This window comes from Pezoporus occidentalis, unplaced genomic scaffold (genome assembly GCF_034315485.1).
Source record: "Pezoporus occidentalis ecotype Australia unplaced genomic scaffold, CSIRO_AGI_Poc_V1 ctg68, whole genome shotgun sequence".
NCBI classification, from domain to species: domain Eukaryota; kingdom Metazoa; phylum Chordata; class Aves; order Psittaciformes; family Psittacidae; genus Pezoporus; species Pezoporus occidentalis.
The window spans coordinates 162,584-185,379 of record NW_026916030.1 but is presented as its reverse complement, the minus strand read 5'-3'; the positions used below and the strand labels follow the sequence as shown (position 1 = coordinate 185,379).

The 22,796-nt window shown below is 41.9% G+C and overlaps 3 protein-coding genes across 12 annotated transcripts in view; 1 reads left to right on the top strand and 2 right to left on the bottom strand.

The window, feature by feature from the left end:
• The window catches only part of ADAMTS13 (ADAM metallopeptidase with thrombospondin type 1 motif 13), a 20,545-nt gene extending 16,354 nt beyond the window's left edge, over positions 1-4,191 (bottom strand). For 5 of the 6 annotated variants that reach the window (XR_009968949.1, XM_062640971.1, XM_062640975.1 and 2 more), the window contains exons 1-7: positions 3,879-4,191; positions 3,553-3,619; positions 2,469-2,752; positions 2,132-2,273; positions 1,631-1,770; positions 778-861; positions 575-699 (exon numbers count right to left, since the gene is read on the bottom strand). Coding sequence is in view for 5 of the 6 variants with exons in the window: in XM_062640971.1 (XP_062496955.1) it covers positions 575-699; positions 778-861; positions 1,631-1,770; positions 2,132-2,273; positions 2,469-2,752; positions 3,553-3,619; positions 3,879-3,944 (908 nt within the window). In the remaining variant the exon portion in view is untranslated. The remainder of the gene's footprint in view (positions 1-574; positions 700-777; positions 862-1,630; positions 1,771-2,131; positions 2,274-2,468; positions 2,753-3,552; positions 3,620-3,878) is intronic. The other variant, XM_062640972.1, reaches the window with a different exon arrangement.
• REXO4 (REX4 homolog, 3'-5' exonuclease) lies at positions 3,552-9,323 on the top strand. Of its 2 annotated transcripts, none has more exons than XM_062640984.1 (8): positions 3,552-3,621; positions 4,828-5,186; positions 5,474-5,629; positions 5,822-6,015; positions 6,455-6,543; positions 7,114-7,194; positions 7,906-7,980; positions 8,522-9,323. In XM_062640984.1, exons 2-8 carry the CDS (start codon positions 4,981-4,983, stop codon positions 8,621-8,623), a joined length of 903 nt encoding a protein of 300 aa, XP_062496968.1. In that variant the 5' UTR covers positions 3,552-3,621; positions 4,828-4,980; the 3' UTR covers positions 8,624-9,323. The 2 variants fall into 2 exon arrangements, with proteins under 2 accessions (XP_062496968.1, XP_062496967.1); XM_062640983.1 differs by lacking the exon at positions 3,552-3,621 and adding an exon at positions 4,366-4,544.
• STKLD1 (serine/threonine kinase like domain containing 1) lies at positions 8,948-22,796 on the bottom strand. Of its 4 annotated transcripts, none has more exons than XM_062640976.1 (19): positions 22,725-22,796; positions 22,327-22,422; positions 21,802-21,849; positions 20,450-20,524; positions 19,658-19,762; positions 19,381-19,451; positions 19,042-19,157; positions 18,459-18,571; positions 18,201-18,361; positions 17,623-17,753; positions 16,909-16,992; positions 15,591-15,707; positions 14,909-15,043; positions 13,861-13,989; positions 12,677-12,805; positions 11,648-11,776; positions 10,973-11,110; positions 10,573-10,652; positions 8,948-9,242 (listed from the first exon to the last, which is right to left on the bottom strand). In XM_062640976.1, exons 1-19 carry the CDS (start codon positions 22,737-22,739, stop codon positions 9,195-9,197), a joined length of 1,920 nt encoding a protein of 639 aa, XP_062496960.1. In that variant the 5' UTR covers positions 22,740-22,796; the 3' UTR covers positions 8,948-9,194. The 4 variants fall into 4 exon arrangements, with proteins under 4 accessions (XP_062496960.1, XP_062496963.1, XP_062496964.1 ...); XM_062640979.1 differs by having other exon boundaries at positions 13,861-13,986; XM_062640980.1 differs by having other exon boundaries at positions 17,623-17,726.

Below are 22,796 nucleotides of genomic sequence, written 5' to 3'. Positions count from 1 at the left end.
CCAGATGGTCCTACAAGTGCACACTGTTCACATCTGTGGTGATTCTACATTAAAAAAATCCTGACATCCCTGACAAGCAGAACAGACTGAAATGACCTAATGATGACAGAGCAGTGTCATCATCTCTTTGAAGAAAGAGCATCAAAACAAAGACATTACACTCGAGAGAAGTTTGCCTTCAACAAATTTAGCTGAGGCAATTTAGAGCAAGGTGCCTGAAAGTCAGACAAAATGTCCGAATCAGAGTAGCACTAGGAATCTCCTATGGAAAAACTTCCAGTCACTTTTTGACTTTTCTGCACGCAAAAAGTTGCAGTGGGTTTGGCTCTGCTGCTCAAGTCTGGCTGGTCAGCTCATGGGGGATATTCCAGTTCCTTCAGAAACTGAAGAAACAGCATCTCTGACTAACTGTATTACACTAAGGGTGGGAGAATCAATCCCAAACAGGACATTTCCAAAGGTTCTGTGATGCCCAGCTGCTGGAAGAGCCGGTGCAAATCGCTGTCACTTGCTAAGGGCTGGATGTTACCAGCCCTGTTTCCAGTCCCCTCCCAGGGCAGGGGAGCTTCGCTACCTCGTGACATAGAGGACAAGGTCAGCATGCTGGGGGTCAGAGTCATTCTGGGGGTTGACCTTCTTGCTCCACTCACAAACGCTGATCAGCGAGGAGGTGATATTTGTTGTGATGTTTACCTCTGCCTAGAGTGAAGGCACATGTTTGCAATTTCATTAAGTGCAGCTTTTAGCAACCACTTGAGCAGAGTCCTTCCCACTTACCTCTGGCTCTCTCAAAACAAGCATTTGCATAAGATGAACCCTGAAATGAGCTCCCAGTGAGGCATCTCTCAGCAGCTCTGCCCCCTGATAAGAGATAGAAAGGATTCAATAAAGGGGGCAACTCGATGACTCCCACTACCTGTTCCCAATGACAGGCTGCATTCACTACAAAGGTAACACACCTGGTAACTATAAGGGGCAACTATAAAATCACCAGGAAGCATTCACAACATTCAAATATGCACTATAAATGTAAATAAATCTGTTAACAGATGGGAATTGTTGTCAGATTTGTCAGATACTCTGAAGCAGAGAGAAGAATCTCCATGGAAAAGAGTTTCATAGGGTAAGAGAGTGAATGCTAAAGACTTTTTTGCAATACACACAAAGAAAATGCATAAATGATTAAGACATTTAGAGAAATTCTGTAATAGAAATTAAATGCTGAAATGTGAAATGCAAGATTAATTCAGTGGACCTGGTTCAATTTCAGTGAAAGCATCAGGGACTGGATCAAGGCTCTGGTGATAAAAGTTGCTATTTTATCTGACTTACAACAACATTAGTAATGAAATCAAGAACTACGTTTTCTATGTGGGTTTCAAGGCTACAACCCCGATGCTTCTAACGTTCACTTTTACTCATGCAGCTCCTTGTACAAGGGAAAGTTTGCCATGCAGTGCCAAGGGGAGCAGAGACAAACTCCCTGCACCTGAGCAGTGCTCTGTACTAGGAGCACATAACCACCAATACCTCTGAAAGTGCACTCAAAGAGGTCTGCCTGCTTGTGACACAGTCCATGACCCTGTGAGCTCTCACACTGGGACAGCAATCCAAACAGAAATCTACTCACAATGTTCAGGTTGGCAAGAATATACCGCTCCGTGTCCTCTTTGTGGTACAAGTAAACATCTGGACCTGCTATGACCATCAGCTCCAGATGTTTGACAGTCCCCTCAGCCCTCTTCTGCAGGCGAGAGGGAAACCACCCTGCTGAACAGCACAAAGGGACACAGGGAGTTTAAAATGCAAGACAACATAAAAGGTGCTGCAGATCCATTCGCTTTTCCTGAAAGACTGAAATAGGGGAGCTGGGAGACCACTCCTCCAGTTGCTTGCTCAGGTTTCCCACTTATGTTGATTTCTTTCACCTGCTAGCAACCTTCTACTATCAGAATAACAAACACCTAAATGAAAACACACCAGTTAGTTACACCTCTGTGAGGTAAGAAGCATATTCAAGTATACTGTTTGTAGACACCAATTTTTCCTCAGAACTCATGCAAGCAACCCCACTACCAGGAGACAGCTTTTCCAAGCAGAACAAGCAAGGCTTCCTTTCCATGTGCATTACCTCTTGCTGTATTTGCCTCTCTTGCAGCACTTCTGAAGACAACGTGAGGTTTGGAAAAGCCAAGGTCCTTCAGCAGGGCCACATCTTTGCTTCTCACAGGCCTGATATGAATCTTTTCCTCATCTGCAATGACAACTCCTTGCTAAAGGAGATGAAATTCCATCTCAGTTATTCCAAAGCCATTTACTATCAGTGGAGAACCATGTGCCATATCCTTCCTGTTTCTCCTTCATAACGCTTAGATTTATTAAATGGATGGTTCACACGTTTGGTGCATCAAGCTGCAAAGCTACAAGGGCTGTAAAAGCTTGCAAGAGTAAGTTCAGTGCGTACTCACCAGCTGCCCTTCACAGTAAGTGACTCTACACTTCATCCCAGAGGGTTGCAGTAGATTTCCACCTGCAAAGCAGTTGCCTGGGAATCGCTTCAGTAAGCTAAAGGAAGAGTTCACCACCTGATTGCTCACAAAGGAAGAGGAAAGGAGGGTATGGTCCTCCAGAAATTCAAAGGAATAGAGTTCTCCCCAGGCCTCAATGGAGCAATGCTGAATGCAACAGGACTTCAGCCCAATCTGCCCTTCTTTACAAGGGCAAGTTGGCTCAGCAACAGCAAACTCAGGTACTGAAAGAAATAAAACAAGACCAGAACAAAGGGAAAGGTTATGAGAAACAACAATACAAAACAAACTAATGATCTATCTCCTTAAGAAAAAAATACTCCCCAAATGACAATCATGGCCTTTCGGGCTCATCATGTCAATAGCCAAAGAACTTCTATGCTTTCATGTATTCAAAAGTGAAGTTAATCTGATTGGGAACAGACAAGAGCTCTGGAACTGGCTCCTGATTTACCAGTGCTCTTGCTCTCTTGGTAAGGAGAGCAGCGCATTTAACAAAGGCTGAGATGCTTTTATGTCCTCACATGTTAAGTATTAGTGAGTGAGAATTATCACAGTTCAGAGACACAGCGAGATGAGCATTGGGTGAACTCACAAGGAGCCAATCCCCTTTTCTTTAAGCATTTGAGAGTTCAAAATGTACCTTTATTCTGAACTATCATCAATCCAAAGCCAGAATACTAGTTTCTCCATGTGCTAGTTGGTTGGGTTTTTTAAAACAAACAAGTGCATTTAAAGCTATTTTCAGTCTTCCCATTCAGAAGACCTGGATCTGTTCATCTCATAGAAAAATACCAATAGAGAGAATGAAGACTGCAGCAGAAACATGCACAAAGTTTTACCATATCTCCTCCAGCAGACTTTAAATACTGACCCAGTTCTTCAGCCGCTTTCACACTGAAACAGGAACTGCCTGAGTAACAAAGCTCAGAAGTGCTAAATGCTTGTCAGATCAGAGTTCCTTAATAAGTGCTCTTAGTGTTATCAAACATAAAGGATTAGAAATGAACCAACAGACGCATACCATTGGACACTGAGCTGGTTCCAAAATACGAGAAAACATCTTCTGCATCCAAAGCGCCCAGAAATTTCTGTGAGAACAACAATTTACTGGTTTATAAAAAAAAAAAATAACCGGATACAAGACTGTCGTTAACTAAACCCAACCTGCAAAGCACACAGTGAGCGACTCAACAGGCACTGATGCCAAGTTCTCGTGGCTTTATTTCACACTAAGCATGGGCTGCACAGCAGCCACGCAGAGGAAGCCGCTCCGAGTCTGACGGCTTGTTTTTTCCTAGAAATACAAAAGCGTTCCTGGAAACGCCGTTTTCTGCAGGCCGGACTCACCTCTCGCAGCGGCGCGGGCCAGCAGAGCGCCCAGGGGAGCACCAGGAGCGCCCAGGCCCCGCTCATGCTGCAGGAGCCGCGGACGGCGGCGGCCCGGGGCGGAGGAGTTGACCTCGGGCCCGAGGCATCACGTGGCGCGGGAGGGCAGAGCGCAGGGTCCGAGCAAACACGGTCCCGCCGCGGGGGCGGCTCGGGACGGTTTGCGCAACGTCCGCAGCCTCCCGTTGGCCGGAGCCAGCCCCGAGCTCCGTCCGGCGCCGCGACCGAGCGCAAGGGGCGCCCGCGGGGGACGGGCCCTGCGCCGCCGTGCCCGTGCCCGTGGCCAACCCCTCCGCTCCGCGGCGCCGGCCCACAGCGGCTGCAGGCCCCGGGCGCACGCGCAGCGCAGGCCGCGCAGCCCGGAACCGAAGCGCGGGTCCGCGTTCCCGGCCCGGCCGGTGCGGCGCCGGAGTGGCGGGGAGCGGTAGCTGTGGCGCCGTGGGGCCGCGCCGCCTGCCCCGCATGGCGAACCGGAGCCCCGGGGAGCCCGAGGCGGCCCGCGGGAGGAGGAAGGGCTGGAGGGGCCGCGGGGAAGCGAACGCGCCGAAAGGCACCGACGCGGCGGCGGCCGCGGGTCCCCCCCGCAGCCCCCGGGAGTTCTCCTCCAACTGGAAGGCGCTGCAGGAGGTGAGGGGCAGCGGGGATGCGGAGGGGCCCCGGGGCGGACTGGGCCACGCTGCCAGGGCCTGAGCGCGGTTCCGCCACGTGCGTGGCGATGAAGAAAGGCTCGAGCTTGCGGCCAATACATAAAGCGGAATGCCGGGAGCCATTTAAGGTTGCACCCGGTGATCCTTGAGGTCCCTTCCAGCCTGGAATTCTGTGAGCCCCCCAGGAACGATGGTGGGGTCGGAAGCGGGGGTAGATAATACTTTTGTTTTGGGGTTTATTTTGTTTTGTTTTGTCGTTTTAGCTACTGAGGCAAAAGGCAAATAGCTCCAACGAGTCCCTCACTACATGTCAGACATACACCAAAAAGACACAACTACTCAAAGCAGGAAACAGCCAAGAAGTCCTGGTTACCAATGGGAACGGGAATGTGGTAAAGGTCAGATCCACAAATAAAATGGACAGTGGTTCTGGTAAATACAGTTCTCCTTTGGCTAAGGCAAAACCCAAGGGGGTTGCAATGGTTAAGAATATGAATGGAACCAGAAGCAATCAAAAAGACTCCAAAGATAAAACAAAACATGGTGATGTTTTAAAGGAGAAAGATGATATAAAACATAAGAGGAGGAAAGCTGAAGAACATGTGGAGCAGCAACTCAAAGAGTGAGTACTTCAGGTGTCATACATTGACGTGAACATTTATCTTGGGAGGTGTACATAGGGAGCAGAGGAGTACACTCAAACCAGCTGCACGCAAAAACTAAGCTTTGTGTCAGCATGCCTCTTATTTCTCCCTACCCTGCAAGTATAGCAAGGAACTTGCAGAGGTGACAGTACTTAACTAATTGTCACAGAGCCGATTTCTTGATTTTAAAATAAATGCTTTTTCTACACTATAAAGATGAGAGTGCTTTAAAACCGCCAAATGCAATTAAATCTGTACTTACCAGGGCTGAAATCTGGTTTGACGACGTCGATCCAAAAGATATCGAAGCAGCAATAGGATGTGAAGCAGCAAGAATTGCACGAAGAAATCTGGGACTTGAAACAGGTCAATCCAGTCAGTCCGTGAAGCAGGTGCTGGTTAAGGAAGATGCTTTTGAAGGGTGAGTGGCATTCCAGCAGGAAGGATAGCAGCAGAGCCTTTGAGAGCATCTTCTCGTAAGCGTGATTATCGGGTGCGCAGCATAAACTGACAAACTGCTGAGTTTCCTGTTCCTGTCCACACAGGAGCCTCACGAACGCTGCTCTGTGGGCCCTGTGACACAGGCATCACTGAGCTGCCGTTTGTCTTTTAGGCTGACGCGAGCTGTGGCCATGGACTGTGAGATGGTGGGAGCAGGACCCAAGGGAGAGGACAGTATCGTGGCTCGCGTGTCCATTGTCAACCAGTTTGGAAAGTGTGTTTATGACAAGTATGTCAAGCCTACGGAAAAGGTGACCGATTACAGAACTGCTGTCAGTGGCATCCGCCCAGAGAATATAAATACAGGTAGGGTATTATTTTCCCCAGAAAAGGTTTGTTAAGGAGGGAAAATTTAACAGGCTGTCACAGAAGCACTGGTGGCTGAGCTTGGAAAAGTTTTAATCCTATGTTGGGAAATGGAATACAAAACGTAGCCGGAATGCCAAGAAAAGATGGGGGAAGAAGTACTTTTTACAGAGTGGTCACTAATGCCCTGGCAGAAATGTATGTGTGGATAACGATATGGGAATAATAGAAAGTTTATTTACTTCTAGTGCTATGCTCTTTATGGAATTCTCTGTGCTGTTCTAACAAGGAGAGGATTTAGTGTGCTGTGCCAATTTGTGTAACTACAGTCCCAAGGATACAATTGCTTTCACAGAAAAGAGACAGCTTTTTAGTTTTATAACTTGCTCATCTGTCTCCTGCATCTAATAGAAAGTGTTTCCTTTTGTGGTATTTTTAGGTGAAGATTTTAAAACAGTTCAGAAGGAAGTTGCTGACATCTTGAACGGAAGGATTTTAGTTGGCCACGCTTTGCGGAATGATCTAAAAGTACATGTCTCCACATCTTGTATTTTTAGGAAAAGGCTGCAGTAATTTTTAGATTAATTTTCTAGTACAGCATTCTGGATCAGATGAACAAACCTGAACTTCTAGAAACTACAGCTTTATTATTGCTATCTTAGTTTCTTGTCATTTCATACTGCAACAGTTACAGCCCTAGTCACTTGCTCATTAGGGTTCTTCAGCTTTCAAACTGCTTGATGGTGCTGCTAGCACTTACCTGCCTACTAAAGAGGCAGGAAAGAAGCAGAATGATGAAAAATCTGCTTAGTACCCAAAACTTAGCAATCTGGTTGGTGTCACCAGACAGGTACCTTACATCAGCAGCACTGCAGAGGTAGTCTCTACAGGTGGTGCCTTCAGATTAATTTCTGTTTCTCATACTAAGTAGAACTGTGGTTCTTTGAATCCAGCCAGGGTCTGGATGATCTGGGTCTTGTCCATTCACGGTTTTGAACCCTCTCATGGATGGAATGAAGCAGCACGAAGCTGTACGTTCAGCTCTATTAAAGTTTCATGCAGCAGCACACTTTGGACTGTAAATGTAACTTCTTCTAGGTCCTGTTTCTTGATCATCCTCAGAAGAAGATACGTGACACACAAAGATACAAACCTTTCAGACAGAGAGTCGGAATCAAGGTAAGAGACTGATGGGAAGATGCCCTTCAACTCAGTTAACTGACTCATGAGCTGCTGTCTTCCAGTGCTAGCTCAGCCCTACTTGCCTCTACCTGACCCTATTTCTTCTTTCCCACCTGAAACAGGGATGCCTGCTTTTTGTCAATTGAAATATTAATCTAGTTTTATCCTTTCTTAGTGTTTGCAATACATCAATAAGTAACTTTGGTTCAGTACAAACATTACAATTAATACCTGTGCATAAAACTCAGTGACTTTCCCATTCTTTAGCACTTGCATGGTCTTCACAGTGCTTTTCTGGATAGCAAAATAAAATGGTAAAGTTCTACTTTGGTAAGGCTTATGCCATCTTTTTAATGGTACCATTTCCATAGGGATATTAAAAAAAAAGGCTTCAAGTTTCTGTTTCAACCGTAGGAGTAAAGTGTCAGGTTATGGGGAAATGTTTCAACTTTCACAGCTACATACTAGGGTGTCCTTTTTCACAACAAAGCACCCCAGACATAGATCCAAGGGTTACAGCAATACACAACATCCTCTCAGTAGCGTAAACATAAATCTCAATTCATTATTCTTGACAGGTCACCAGTAGAAGCTGAGATGTGCCATATCTTGAGGCTTATGCAAATGAGTGTTTTTATATACATACACACACATCTCTATATGGATTTTAAGTAGTGCAGGACATGATTCTGTCTTTTCTGTCTCCAGAATGGGAGGCCATCACTGAAGCTGCTCTGTGAGAAACTGCTAAATGTTCAAGTGCAGACATCAGAGCACTGCTCGGTATGTAACTCCTCTTAACATACATTTTTGGGTAGATCAAGAAGGTACTACACATTAGCTCTAGGATCTGGGTTCAGTACAGGATACTGTGGGTTCATTCTAGCCTCTCAAAGTTAACAAGCTCTGCTTAGATGCCAGCATGCAGCAGGATTGTCATCTAGCTTGTTTACCATTACATGTCTCATGCCGCTTGGATTATTATCTTCATAAACTATCTTTGCACAAGTCAACCGTATTTTGTGTAAATGTCATTAATTCTCGTTATTTTAAGATCCCCAGGGGAAAAAAAGCAATTCCCAAATATTGACTTGCTTCCCTTAAAAGCAGAATTCTGCACAGTTGTACTGTGACAGGTTGGATAAAATAGCGAGAGCCTACTACTGAATCGCAGCCGTTACTTCCTTTCTTTCAGTGGGCAGCAGAATAAGAGAAGAATAGACTCACCATTAAAATGATGAGTTAGCTGCTTATTAATAATAATGTTCTTAACCCATATCAGCTATGTTTTATTAAGCCTCCTGTTTGTTCTGTTACTTTTTAGGTTCAGGATGCACAAGCAGCAATGAGACTGTACACCTTAGAGAAAAAGAAATGGGAAGCTGCTGTTAAGAACAAGTCTAACAACAAAAATTGTAAAACTTGAATGATTCTACCCCTGTGTTTTTATCTACAGCATTTGCTGTTTTCGTGTTACTTTCCTGGGCAAATTTAGAAATAACTTGGAACTGACAGCAGCAACTTCAAAAAAAATAATCAAGAGACAGTACTTCCTGACCTGGTATGTTAACGCTGCCACCCGAGACTACTGCTGGCACCCCCTTTCTGATGCCTAACACTGTGTTTCAACAATAGCTGTAACCAGTACCTGCAACCAATACCTGCATTTGTGAAGTACTTCATGAGTTATATTTCTGAATAAGTTGAAGTATTTTAAATTACAACAGATGAAAGAAGAAACTGTCATTGCTTTGCTGAAATTCCCAAGACGAAAGTCTTTATTTAAAATACCTCACAGTCTACAAAGTAGGGTGAATTCTTAATTATTGCTGCTAGTCTAATAGCTGTGGTACCTAAAATCAACAAGATCTATAATTGTTTATGTATTTTTAATAGCCTTATATTAATCCTTCTGGTGAGAAAAATCTCTAAAAATCTCTGTGGAGCTTTTGTCTCACTGAAGAAGTACAAGTCTTGTTCTTATGCAAAAATTTCTTTCACTTCTGCAGTCTCAAAAGTGTTGCATCCACAAGGGTTATTATCTCCTGGAGAGGAATGAGAGTTGTTTAAGATTACCTTGTTGCTTCCCTTATTTTTATACTCATTAATAAAAACAGTGTCTAACACACGTCTTTAAAGTGGCTGCTGTTTTAAACATGTGGGGTCCAACTCTACAAAATCCAAAGCAACTGTAATTAGCAGAGTGAAGACTAATGCTGTGATTTAAATTATCTAAATGGATACTGGAAGGTAACAAGGAATGGGCTTCAGAGATTTAGCAGTTGCATCTCACACACTGTACTGCCAGAACAAGAGTGTTCTGGCCTTGTATGTCTTTGCTGTCACCAGGGGATGTGGGGAACAACAAGTGAGGTTTACAGCAGAAGAGGGAGCCTGCTTGCTTCTGATTTTTTCCCCCCTACACTAACAGCTGCAGTGTTCATTAAAGTGGTGCAGACAGTGCCTGCAGGAGACAGTAGAGAACCAGTTTGTGTGTAACTGGCAAATTATGTAAGCAGGCAAAATGCATAACCAAAAAGAGCAAAGTTAAAGGGCTAGCCAGTTTCACTGGCTCGATGAACAAACTTCCAATTACTGCTTTCCTGACAGCAAGCCATAGCAAGGGAAGTGTTAGTGTAACGTTAAATAGCTTGAATAACTGTGCTGTTGCTGGTGTGTTCCACTTTCAGCTGAGATAATGTTCCTCCTAGTATCTGGTGCAGTGCTGTGCTAATCTGAGAATGATGCTGGTAACACACCAATAGTTTAGTTGTTGCTCAGTAGCATTTACCCTGATCAGGGACTTTTCAGTCTCATGCTCTGCCGGTGAGGAGGGGCACAAGAAACCAGGAGGGAGCAGAGACAGGACACCTGACCTGAACTAGCCAAAGGGGTATTCCATACCACAGCATCTCCCATCCCATCCAGGGGGCAGCAGCTGTGTGGTACTTAGTTATGGGCTGTGGTTAAACCACAACATGTAGTTTCAACAGTTACACTAAATTTCAAATAGTCATACTGAAAAAAGTAAGTTAAATCTTCAGGTAAATGGTCACAAGGTATTTGGGGGTTGGTTTGTTTTTAAGGATGCTACTTGCAAAACAAGCAATTGGCTGTAACATACTTACGCTTTATTCCTGTAAACGTTCCTGATTTAGTATGAAGAATGTACTAAGTCAATGCAGTATATCATAAAGAAAACCTCCAACTACTTGTTTTCAGTGGTTACATATATTCATACAAACGCACCCTTCACCCTATTACACCTAACTCTAAAATTCTGCACTATGTAATTCCAGCTACTTGAGAACTATAAAATCCATAACCAGAAATAACATACTAAGTATCCACTCTATCTCCATGACTTCTACATACCATGCTAGATGGAAACTGGCATTTTATTTCAAACAGTAGTTCTTCCATTTTCTGGGACAGCATATCCAGCACAATATCCTCTGTAATGTAGATGAACAGGGTCATTTACGGTTGCTAGCACAACTGCCAATAGTTTCAGTAGGAACTAAAGAACAGCAGAGAGAGGACAGATCTACACACAGAAGGTGAGAGAACTTGCAACATTACAGCAGAGTGGCATTTATTATTCAAGAACAAGGGGGATGAACTTCCAGTTGGAATTAATCCTCTCTCTTAGATACAGAGCAAGTCTTTCCCGTGAGCAACAAAGATGTCCCTCAGCAGATGCTGCTCCAGGTTTTTTACTACCTTTTGGGGGCAGGGGACAGGAAGAGACACGACAAACACCACCCCATCTCACCATACTGAATCATCTCATTAATCAGTATACAGATATTTTCCACTGCTTCTGGATCATCAAAGTGAAGGCAGTAGGCATCTTTGATCAGGTTTATTCCACTGCCTTTTGAATCCATTACAAGTCTGAAAGCTGCTGTTTCTGAAAGGGAAACAAACACTGCTGGGCTACTCGGTAGCTGCAGGCTGCATTGCCTGCTTTCCAGTCCCCCTGTTCCAGCTAGCACATGTGTGATATTTTTCCAGAAAGTCATGCCCTTTATTTTCAGTCTTCCTAAAAGCTATTCTGAAGCGTATTTGGGAACAGCTAGCAGACCACGTAGGCAGCTGACACCATCATGCAATGGCAAAGCGGTATTTTAGTGTTTACCATTTTCATATTGATTCAGTTTTACCCTTTTATACAGTTGAAGCGATTTCATCATAAGTAACAAAACACTCTCAAGTTACTAACAGACCAGCTTGTGCTGATCCAATACTTCTCATACACGCATGCTGGGTCCACGGGAAGAAAACAAATTCCCACCTCCAGTTTCACTATTTCCTCTTCCAGCCCTGCAAGAAAAGGTTAACTCAGGAGAGCAGCTGTCAGTCCCAATCCCACCATGAACTCTCGATCTATATTGAAACATCCACTTTGAGCTAATGTGCAATTAATAAAAGAATTGCTGAACACTACCAGATAGCCTTAGAAGGCTTGCTAGTGCCAGGCAGGCATTCTTCACCAGCACTGGTCTTCCTGGGTTCATCCTGAGCGCATCCAGCAGAAGTGCTGTTGTGGGCTCATACTCATTTTCAGTTAAGCAACCTGAGGAACAAAGACAAACACACAAACCCCCAAAACTTCAATAGGCTCAAAAGCCTTTACACTGATCAGTATTTCAACTTCTGCTTCCTGTTTCTGAAGTGATTTTTTTAATATGCAATAAAAGTTATGAAGAAAGCATGTGAAAGCCTGTACTGCAGTAAAAAAAGGCCAAATGTGGTCACTCCATGAGTTGATCCAGGGGTGCAGGAGAAACTTATGATACATCATCTATGTCAAGATTCCATTTCATTATCCAAGCCAAAAGGAATGAAGAGTCCTGAACAGTCAACCTGTTCTGCTGGTCGATATGAGAAACAAGATCACTTAGGGTGTTTTACTTGGCTCTTCCTCATGGAAAAATGGCATAAGCACAGGGCAGTAGGTAAACATATGGCAATATTCTGCATGAGGAAGAAATAAGACAGTAGTACTGAAGGATGCATTCCTTAGTGCACATGATCATGAAAGATGTATTTTATTTTTTTTTAATCCGAAACATTATTCCAAATTTACAAAGCAAATGGCATAAAAAGAAGCCTCCCAGCCCATGCTGCACACTAATGCTGTCATCAAAGGCATAACACAAATGGGATCCTTGGTCTTAAGAGATAGGCCAGAGAGCTCTCTGCACAACACGGGTTGTTGTAGCTGCCTATCACTACAGTAACCATCAGCAGCATCAGTTATACAATTGCTACAGCTCATCAATAATACCTTCATCGGGGGGTGTTAAAGAGTGAGCCCAGGGAAGACTGGTTAAGAGAGGATGCAAGTTCCTAACTCTGCTGCCACCTGCAGAGCGTGCTGAGATCAAGCAGCCTGTATTTCAAAGATCACCACTGACAAGGCATGTTTGGTACACCAGTCTTTTCTAGGGACAAGGAGAGAGGGAAAACACACCTTGGAGTGACAGTGCCCATAGAGCCGAGCAAGCAGACTCTGCAATGGCTCCGTTCTGGATGTGCTCTTGAAGGACCTCAAAGACAACAGGGACAGCTCTTGCCAGCAATGCACGGTCTATGTTAGTCTCTGAATTACCAGAACAAAAAGGAAAAGCATCAGCATTATTTAATCAACTAATCTCATACACACATTTTATGTCAAACTATATGAGTAAAATCTTAATGCATGTTCGTATTGGAGCAATGAGATATTATCTTAGGATGGACAACAGCAGAGGGAAGGCATATAAAGATGTATAAAAAAAACAAATCAAATTTTAGAGGACTAATAAATAGTAATGTTTATTGCAGAAAGTTGAACTTCTCCAGCAACTAGTTTTCTTTGCCATTGAAATTCTACATGGGGATCACAGCAAGAAATCTTAAAAAATAGCCATCTTTCTGACAGAATATGGTCTGCAGGATGGATATTTGGCTAGTCACATAAATCAAATGGGTGGTTTGCTGCACTGAGGGAATCCTGTGCTTTCAGCCTTCCTGGATGAGTAGAACACCACACACCTATAAAAAAACATGCCACAGAAATAAATCCCCTAAAAAACTCCCAGTGTGCTCTCATAAGAAGGGGTCAGTTCAAGCTATGACTTGTGGCTCTTCAACTCTGTGGGGTGATGCTAGTTTAGTTCTGAGGCAATGGGAAGAATACACTTGCCACCTTGCTAAGCACATTTCTTTTGGTAAAGCAAGTCTCTAGGAGATGTCCAGCTCAAGATGTAGCTCAGTGCTGCCAAGATAAGTGTGACACAAAGCAATAATGTTATTCATTCCAAATGCTATTCTGATAGCTAATCTGATATGCTGTTTGCACTGCACAGAGCAAAACTGTGTGTACCCTTTCATTTCTGACAGCCTGTTCATAAGCTGTATCTTGGCCCAAACAGTAAAAATTTGCCTTTGACACCTTATCACAAAAAAGCTTGCTAAAAAGTCTGAATTAGTATTTAATTTTCTCACATTTAACTCTGGGTCGCTTGAAGTTATTCTAGTACTGCTGAGGAGACATCTCTCTAGAATGGGAGAAAGGAGTAAAATCCAGTCCCAGCAACAGGAATGTCTGAATTCAGATACAATACCTGCTGCCTTTTGTCAGTCTAGGCACAACACTTGCTGTGTTCTACTCACCACTCACAGCCAGGCTCCAGAGCACCCCACAGCAAGGGAGGCAGATATTTTCATTATGAATAAAATTTCTTAAAATTGACAGAAGGTCTGGAATTACTCCAAGTTCCCACAGATTCTCTGCAATGACTTCTGGAAAGAAAAAAAAAAAAGGAAAAAACCACAAGAAAATAAATTCTATAGAATCTGGTTATTTTTGTCCCACTCACTGTCCTCACAACAGAGAGCACTCACCGTATTTAAACAGCGATAACAAACCAGCAACATGATACCATCAACCAGACAAAAGCAAGAGAACAGACCAAAGGTCTTTAACAAGATGCACTTAAGCACAGTGCTCAGCACAAGTGACCCTTTCAAACAGATGTTTGGCCATTTTTTTCCTTGCAGATCTGAAATTTACAGAGCAGAAAAGGACTCAGAGGGTATAAATTGCTATTTTTCAAGTGTTTGCAATTTAGTAATTCAAGTTACCTCAGCTTTAGAATTAGGGGACACTCTAGAAGTAGTTTGGTCTTAGATAAGTTTACTTGTACATGACACTTTTTACATTTTGGGTTTTTTTTTAATAAGATTAACCTCTTCCTGCTAAATTCTTCTGTAAGCATTTAGAAAAGCAGTCTTCTGATGACTGTTGAACGGACACTCAAGACAGGTAAAAAATACTGCAAGTATTTAACAACTAAAATCTCAGGAGAAAAACAAGGAACAATTAGGTAGAAGGATTTCAATTCACCATGGCACAGTCAAAAATAGAATCCAGGTTCTATGGCCCCATTCTCCCAAGCACTACTATATGCACAGTCTCTACCTTGTTTTCAAAACAAGATGAAATACAGAACTGCATGTATTAGAGTGGTCCTGTAAGTACCTGAAGCCTCAGCAGTGTATTTTACACTTTCTAGAGTGTTATCTTACCGATATTACCACTATCAAACCAATACCTACAGACATCCACATCTCCCAGTGAAGTCACAAGTTCTGTATTATATCTTAGATTACAAAAGCAGAAACACAAGAATATTCCCCAAAAATGAACCAGGTCACCCACCGCTGGCTGAAAGCGTCATCAGTAATGTGCAGAACAATGAAAGTAACTCTTCACTGTCAGAGTGTTTTCTCACTGTGTCTAACAGAGAGCTGATCAAATTCTCATCCAGGACCATCATCATATCCAGTTCTAGAGCTGTCAGAAGTAAACATTTGAACAGAACAAAGCCTGAGCCCCCTGCTGTCAGTGCAAGTAAAACATTCAGTTAACAGCATTTCTTAACATAACGTATCCCAAAGTTAATTTAAATTTTTCTTTTTCTGAAACATAATTCTTACTGTTTTCAAGCTTATATCATTATCAGGTGTTATTCAGGTAAATTGCCAAGCAAGTGACAGCAGGGACCACACGAGAGACCAAACCACAGTTTTATGGCTTGAAATTCAAATACCAGGACACTGAGAGTCTCTTATTTACACACTCTAGTAACACTCTACGTAACATGAAACTTGGTAGCCTAAGATTAGTAACCTGTATTTAAAATTAACATTAACACAGAAATCATGTATGCCAGTCCTGAATCAAGTCCATGAGAATCCATGATCTTACAGCTAATTTCTCTATTACTTTTCATTTATCCCTTAAAAGCATTACTGAACCCATTTAAAACCTTATATGCTACATCTAACTTACAAGATAAGGCTGTATTACTCAGTATAAATTGGAAGTCTCATAACTGTACCTGGATTAAGAATTTCAAGCAATAAACTGCAACCGTCTACTTGTAACTTGAGAGAATCTACATGAGTCTTCGTGGCAAAAGTGACCAATTCTGTGACCATCAGCAGATAGGGAGAGGCTGGGGGGAAGAGTTGAGACAACGTTCAGTTTCAGAGCTTCAAACACTGAGTGGATATCTATACTCCAAAACACAAAAGTTCCAGTTTCAAGTAAATTTAAGTCCCTTTTTTTCCATAAAGGCGATGTAATACAGCAGAATAATATTTTAAATCAGAGAGAACAAAATGCTAGTACAGGTGGAACAATACAGAGTGAATTTTGTAGTCTCCGTGGGAAATGTCTCTTCAATAGAGGCAGCTGCAAGGCTATGCAAACTAAGTGCAGCCAGCATGTTGCTGGTAAGTCAGATTGGCATGGTTAACTGGTCACGTAGCAAGCTGTGGGGTAGAACACCGTGCATGAGCCCAAACCCATGCTTTCCAGGATCTGTGGCTAAAAGTATTTCACTAGGTCTCCTAGTTCTAGGAAGACACTGAACTTTTGGAATAGCTAATACAACTATTCACTGTATCCACAAATGCATGATGAAATGTTGAATTGACTACATGTTGAATTGACTAATGTTGAATGGACTACATTTTGAGCATCTTCAAAGATGTGAGCAGTCATGGTAAGTCACAGAGCAGAAGTGACAAACAAGCCAATCAGATGTGTGCACAGCCTTGTATTGTTGTCAATAGAATTGAATGAGAATCACAAAGATCCATTTGTTTGATTATTTATAACCAAACCCTGCTGATCTACTGAGTAAAGCTTTCTTCAGTAACAGAATTGAAGACATGGGTAACTAAGAAAAGTAAATCACTTTTTCCTTATCAATTAGATATGAACACCTCTGTGTTTAAGCCTGATAAGCTAATGCTAGCACTGAAATGCTATCAAATGACAGCACATTAAATAACTGAGGTAACATGGTGCTTTGAAAACACTAACCTTGACCTGAAAGAGTAATCTGAAAAATGTACAGATGCCAGAAGAAAGTATAGTCTTCACTCACACTGCTTTATTAAACATACAGGAATTAGACATGCGTAGCTTTCTTTTGCTCTATCACTCTTTTAGCCCTAGGCATTATCCTCAAGTTGCCCAGCACTGATATGAATTCTCTTCCTTAAATGTCAGTTTGCCAATTCAATGAGTTGCCAATTAAAATATCACTAAGGTTTTTTTCAGTGCCTATTTTTCTCATAAGGTGAAGAACTTCTCCTGTGCAATAAAAGCAGTTACAAAACAAGTTCATTAATAAAATAGTGACTTACCACTTTTATCTCTTATGAAGCTGGTGAGGTGCTGAATGGCTTTCACTTGTACTAATTCTATATGCCAGAAAGCCTGCATGATTTCTAAATAAACCAAGAAAATTCCTTTAACCATTAGATACAAACACTTAGAGAAAGCACGCAAATTTTCTCTATTTTGTGCAAGATGTGAATTCATATTAATGAAAAAATTGTAATTTGTTATTGTTGAAAAAAAGGAAAGCTTTTCCCCTAAATCAAACACTTAAACACTACAAAATGTTATGATCCACCTGCATAATCTGTGAATTTGGCATTATATACTTTGGGGACCTATTAGAATATTAAATCAGAGCAGAAATAGGGGATCTAAATGCATTATTCCGATAGCCTCTTCAGATTAAGAAAATAACTTCCTTATTTGGAAGGAATTAATGGAGCAGATCCTTTGTTGGCATAATTTGGCAAACATTGTTAGAATGTAGACAAAGTAAGTGGGCCTCATCAGTTTTCTAAGGAATGGTCTGACCCCATTTACTGGTGCAGTAGGTGTGGCTGATAATCTTACAAGGTTATATAAAGGCTGTGTAAAATCCTTCCTCCAAATAGCATCCCACTTTATTTCAAGTAAAATTAATGCCCAATAATTAATTTTCAAATAAAACACATGCTGACTAGAAAACACACAGGTTTAATTCCTATGAAAATCACTACCAATTTCATTTAACTTATTACCTAGGACATTTTCAATTCCTCCCTCAAGGAGCACATCTACTATTTTGGGAGGCAAAGACGTTTTCAGTTTTACTGAAGGTGCACCAGCAGCAGTCAGGTAGTCCCTGATAAACGGAACATCAGTCAGATCTCTAGAATTACAAGAGACAAAAGCAGAACCAGTAAGTTAGAAATGGTAAGTTACAAAGAAAATCTGTAGGCTTTGTTTCATTTTGATATAAAAACCTAGTATTTCTTCTCAAGACTAGATTATTTTTGATAGAACTTAAACAATTTACTACAAAACAGCTAAAGAAAGCATTTACACTAAGCAAGCCATGCTTAGGCTTCAAGTTAATGGCTTGTAAAACTGTGTACAACATGATTTTATGAAGTAACTCTATCAAAATGCCCACTTCTGAACAATCACCAAGCCACTGACTTTTCTAATAACTCAATTTGCCATGGCAGTATGATCAGCACCCTTGACTCGAGTTCTTTCAAAGAGCAGCTAACATTTTCATCTTTGTGAAGGTAGGTGAGGCTTAGGACCAAAAAAAACAAGCCAAAAAAATGAAAGGCAAGAATCCAGAACTCACTCTGCTGTGGGTCTCATGCTGGGCTGAATCTGTAGCATCATAAATAAAACTGGAAATAAAGTCAAAGAGCTGTTATCTCCATTCTGCATTACTGTCTGAACCCCCTCAAGATGGCTTGTATCCTGTCTAATATCCTGCAGTAATGAAGTTATCTCTTCTCCCTGTGAAAAGTGTGCTATCAGAAGAGCTTTCACACACTTGCTTACAGACATCCTAGTAGGCCCATATTTTAATCTATAATGAAGCATTATTACATACATTCAGAATAAAGCAGGTCATCATGTCAAGTAGAATACAACCTAGAGACCAGATGTCAGATTTCTCAGTAAAAATAAAATCGAATGTTTCTGGAGCCATCCAAGACTTGCTATCTGTTGAAACACAAGTTATGCAGTAATGTTGCTAACACTGTACTATATATAGTTTCTGTTTGCACATGAATGAACTGCAGGCAATTATTTTATGTCAAAAAATAATTAAGGTATATTCTGCAGAGATTAGACACTTTTTACTGGCGAGACATCACAAGAGACTAAAACACACTGTAACTACTGAGCAATTTTCTAAGATGTTACTGCATATATATCAAGCTAAAACGGATTCAAACCCTGTGTTGCAGAGGCCTGAGACTCAGACATACCTATAGCTTTCAGTTATGAGCAGGGAACTGCAGGCAACTGCCTAGGAGTATCCTATTCACACTTTAGAAGGCAAATAGTGTAATGTAGAAAAGGAGGAGGGAAAGCTAGTTCTTCTTTGGCTGATTTTTCTGAGGGCTAAAGAATATCCACCCTAACCAAATCTTTTAAAGTAAAAAAAAAAGAGTAAAACAAATAACTACTTTCTTCCACTCTTATTTTCCATTTCATCTCATCTGTCATAAGTGTTTCTGTACTGAAGTCGCTAAGCATGAAGGATGCTTCACCAGTCACAAGTATGTTTGACGGCTTGAGATTTCTGCAACACAAAGATTTTCTGTCAGTCTGCGAAACTGGAGTCTAATGATACACAACTACATGTTCCCTGTATCTTTACACATCTGGATATGAAGACCAGAATTTCTAGCTCCTACTCCCCCTTTTGGAATAGTAAAAATCACTGCCTCTGAGCAGCTGTGCTGAACCATGTCACTGCAAAGAGCAGTGACCTGTCAGACACAGAGAACAAGATTTCTACTCACCTGTGGAAAATATTTTGTTTGTGTATATAAAACAAAGCATCCACCATCTGTCCCAGGAACTTCAGAATCACCTATTGAGGGGAATATACATTAAAGCATAACAAATAGAATAACTTAGAGGGACCTTTTGGAAGACAGCTTCTGAAGCACCCTTCAGCAAAACACTGTGCTTTGAAGGTTTTAGGGAGGACTTTGAGAAAGAGGGAATAGCAAGGGAGAAATATAAAAGCAGTTGAACTCTATCAGTTCAACCAGATGCTTTTTCTGTACTTTTTACCATGTCTGTTATTTTTTCCAACTTCTGCCTTTTTTCCTTGATGACAGATGAAAGATCTCTTTGGCCTGAGTGCTGCATTACCAGATAAAGGAACAGACATGACACCTGCAAAAAACACCACACCAATTTTGTCCAATTGTTTGTATGGAATCCTATATCCAGTAAGAAAGATAAAACCAAGCACTTGGCCAAACTGGTGGGTGTGCTGCTCACCAATACCAAGGGGTGTTCCAAGATGAGTAATCTCTTGCAGAGGAGACAATATTTACTCTTTTATTAAAAATATACCATGCGTGTCGTTTTGGGGGATTTTGGGGGTGTTTTGGTTTTTTGTTTATTAGCTTTTTAATACCAAAAAAAATAAAAATCATCAAGCATCTTATCCAAAGCCATGTGGGACAATTCAAGTCAAATACACATCCATAAAAATCAATACAAAGTTTGCCTGAGCACTCAATAAATTCTGCAAGTAAATGAGTCAGGGCTTTCAGCTTCCCATAGTCCCCTCTAAAAGGGTCTTCATGCAGGCACAAAATCAGTACTGCACACTGGTTCATATCAGAAACTGAGTCAGGTGCAGTACCACATGCGAGCGACTCCAGTCCGCGTATCTGCACAGCTTTTCAGCATGTCTACTCAGGAGTTAAAGCAGGCTCCTTTCAGATCAAATAACCTCTCTTTTTTTTTTTTTTAGCATCTCACACCAACAACCCTAGATTTAAACCTGCAAAAATGCTGACACGCCTACAATGTTAACCCTGTGTTCCAGTGTAACCAATCCTTCATTCTCACCTTATTATCCCAAGTCACAAACGATTCCTTGTAAGTACAGATGTTTGAGTGATGAAGGTTTAGCAAATTCATTGCCTGCACAGAATAAAAATTACAGAGAAACCTTTCAATAGCTACAGTCCTTCCCATTAACAGGAACCTTAAACAATATCCTAAGCCAGTTCCCGACTTGTTTGTGTCATGTGCCTGCTCAAATTCTTTCAGTGTGCAAGCTCTGTTATCTATCTGCATCTGCCAGTGCCAAGTTAAGGAAAATATTTAATTGAGATTCTACTCAATATAATGCTGCAACAGCCTTGTGAGATTCAAGGATATAAATTGATCCTTAGAGAGATGATATGTGAACCACTCCCTCTTCTTCAATTCCTAAGCCTGAAAACACATATTAGAATATGAAAGTCAAGATTCTTTTTCTAGCATAACCATTATTTCCAGTAACCCCTATGCAAGATTGACACTGGTGAGATGCTTATCTATCTCCTTGAAGCTGTTTTCACTGTAAGGACTTTAACAATTACCAATTACTTCAGCAAGTTTGCTGATGATGTGAAAGGCAAGAATTCACCTTATTCTCCTATAGTTGTGTTTGTAGCTGTGCAGACACAACAGAAGAACTCTAAGAGCCATGCTCCCAGCTGGCATAACTGCATTTATGTCGATATACACATACATGAGCAGAAAAATTGGACCAAAATCTCAATAATGCCTTGGTACATAAAGAGATCACCTCTTGAGCAGGATGAAGCATCTGTACAGATGTGTATTCTCACTCATTTATAACTGCAGACATCATGCATGCTGGACATTGTGAGACTAATCCATCATCTGCTACTGCACATGATTTAAAATGCCAAAATTCATTTCAATAATAGTATTTCTAGTGTTGCTTCTTACTCAAGGCATTGAAACAAGTTTTTTTTTTTTAAAAGTATAACAAAAGAAGTTAAATCATTCACATAAAAAAATGTCCAGGTCTCAGAAAAGAACACATCATGAAGCATATTAACTAGAAATTGAGTTATTAGTAAAACTATAAACAGAAGATTCTCCTTAAACTTAAAGGCCAAAACAACGAGCTTTGCTCTTTGTCTTCAGCACAAAACAAATACAAATGCTGAAAAAGGACTAACCTCTAAGAACAGCTGTCCATTTGAATCTACATATTCAAACAGAAGAGAATTAATACAAAATACTGACCTAAACCCAAGCAGAGAGCAGGGAGAACATCCCTCAGGTAGTCCTACCTGATTTACATCTTGACTATTTACTTAGTTAATCCTTACAGATAAAAGACATTGGTCTGTTAAAGACTTTGGTCTTTCCAATAAAGTACTGAAGAAAAATTGCACTGATACCTCCTTCAAGGCCTCATTTGCTTGCTTTTCTTTAATGCACTGCACCTGCAACAAACAAAAGACAAGGATGAGATTATAATATAGAGACAGGCACATTTTAAGCCTGAGCAATCTTGTCAAGAATACTAGAACTGCAAGTTTTGCATGAATTGGCATAAATTTTCAGTGACAGCTCCAGTCCCTAATGTTTAGGACAGTCTCCCTGGGAGCTGGCCAGAAACAGTTTCAAATGAGTCCACAGCAGTTTTACCTAGTCCTTTCTTGTACTGCCACAGTAGCAGCAAGCTAATGTGAAAACACATCAGATGGACCTAAATAGGCTGCTCCCATTTCCCACTTTTAACCTCAATATTCTAGTAATCTGATCTGAATCAGCCAATTTCTAAAACAGCAGCACAATAAGATGTAAGCCTACTCTTACCCAGGGGCCAAGCAACCTGTGTGTCTGTTACTATCAAAGGGGTCACAGAGATTAACAAATGTGCCAATGGACTCTTGTTTTCTTAGCGACGACCTTCTCACCTGCTTTATTATGTATTTCTTCTCCACACCCTTTTCCGTTTTCAATTCAGCTACCAGCATCCTGCCCAGGGCCCCAGGCTGGAGCTGCTCCAGCACCTGCGGGGCACAGGAAACACTCGGGCACTTGGTCACTTGCAAGCAGTAGAACAACAACGCAAAAAGTCCCTTCAAGCCGCTTTCCCTGCAGACACCCCCCACGCATCACCACGGCAGGGTGACAGGCTCCCGCATGCCCACCCCATCCTCGGGAGGCACACAGGCTTCCCCTTCCCCTCGGCAGGGAGACCAGCCCAGCGTACCCACACGCCTGCCCCTAGGCCACAGTGCCTTCTACCATCCCCAGTAAGGCTGCAACCACCCCCTCCCTGACGGACGAGGCCTGGTCCTGCAGGCAGCACCTCGTACTTCTCCATGGCGGAACAGGGGGAGGCAGGGCAGGCTGCTGGTGTGGCGGGACCCCCGCAGCTGGC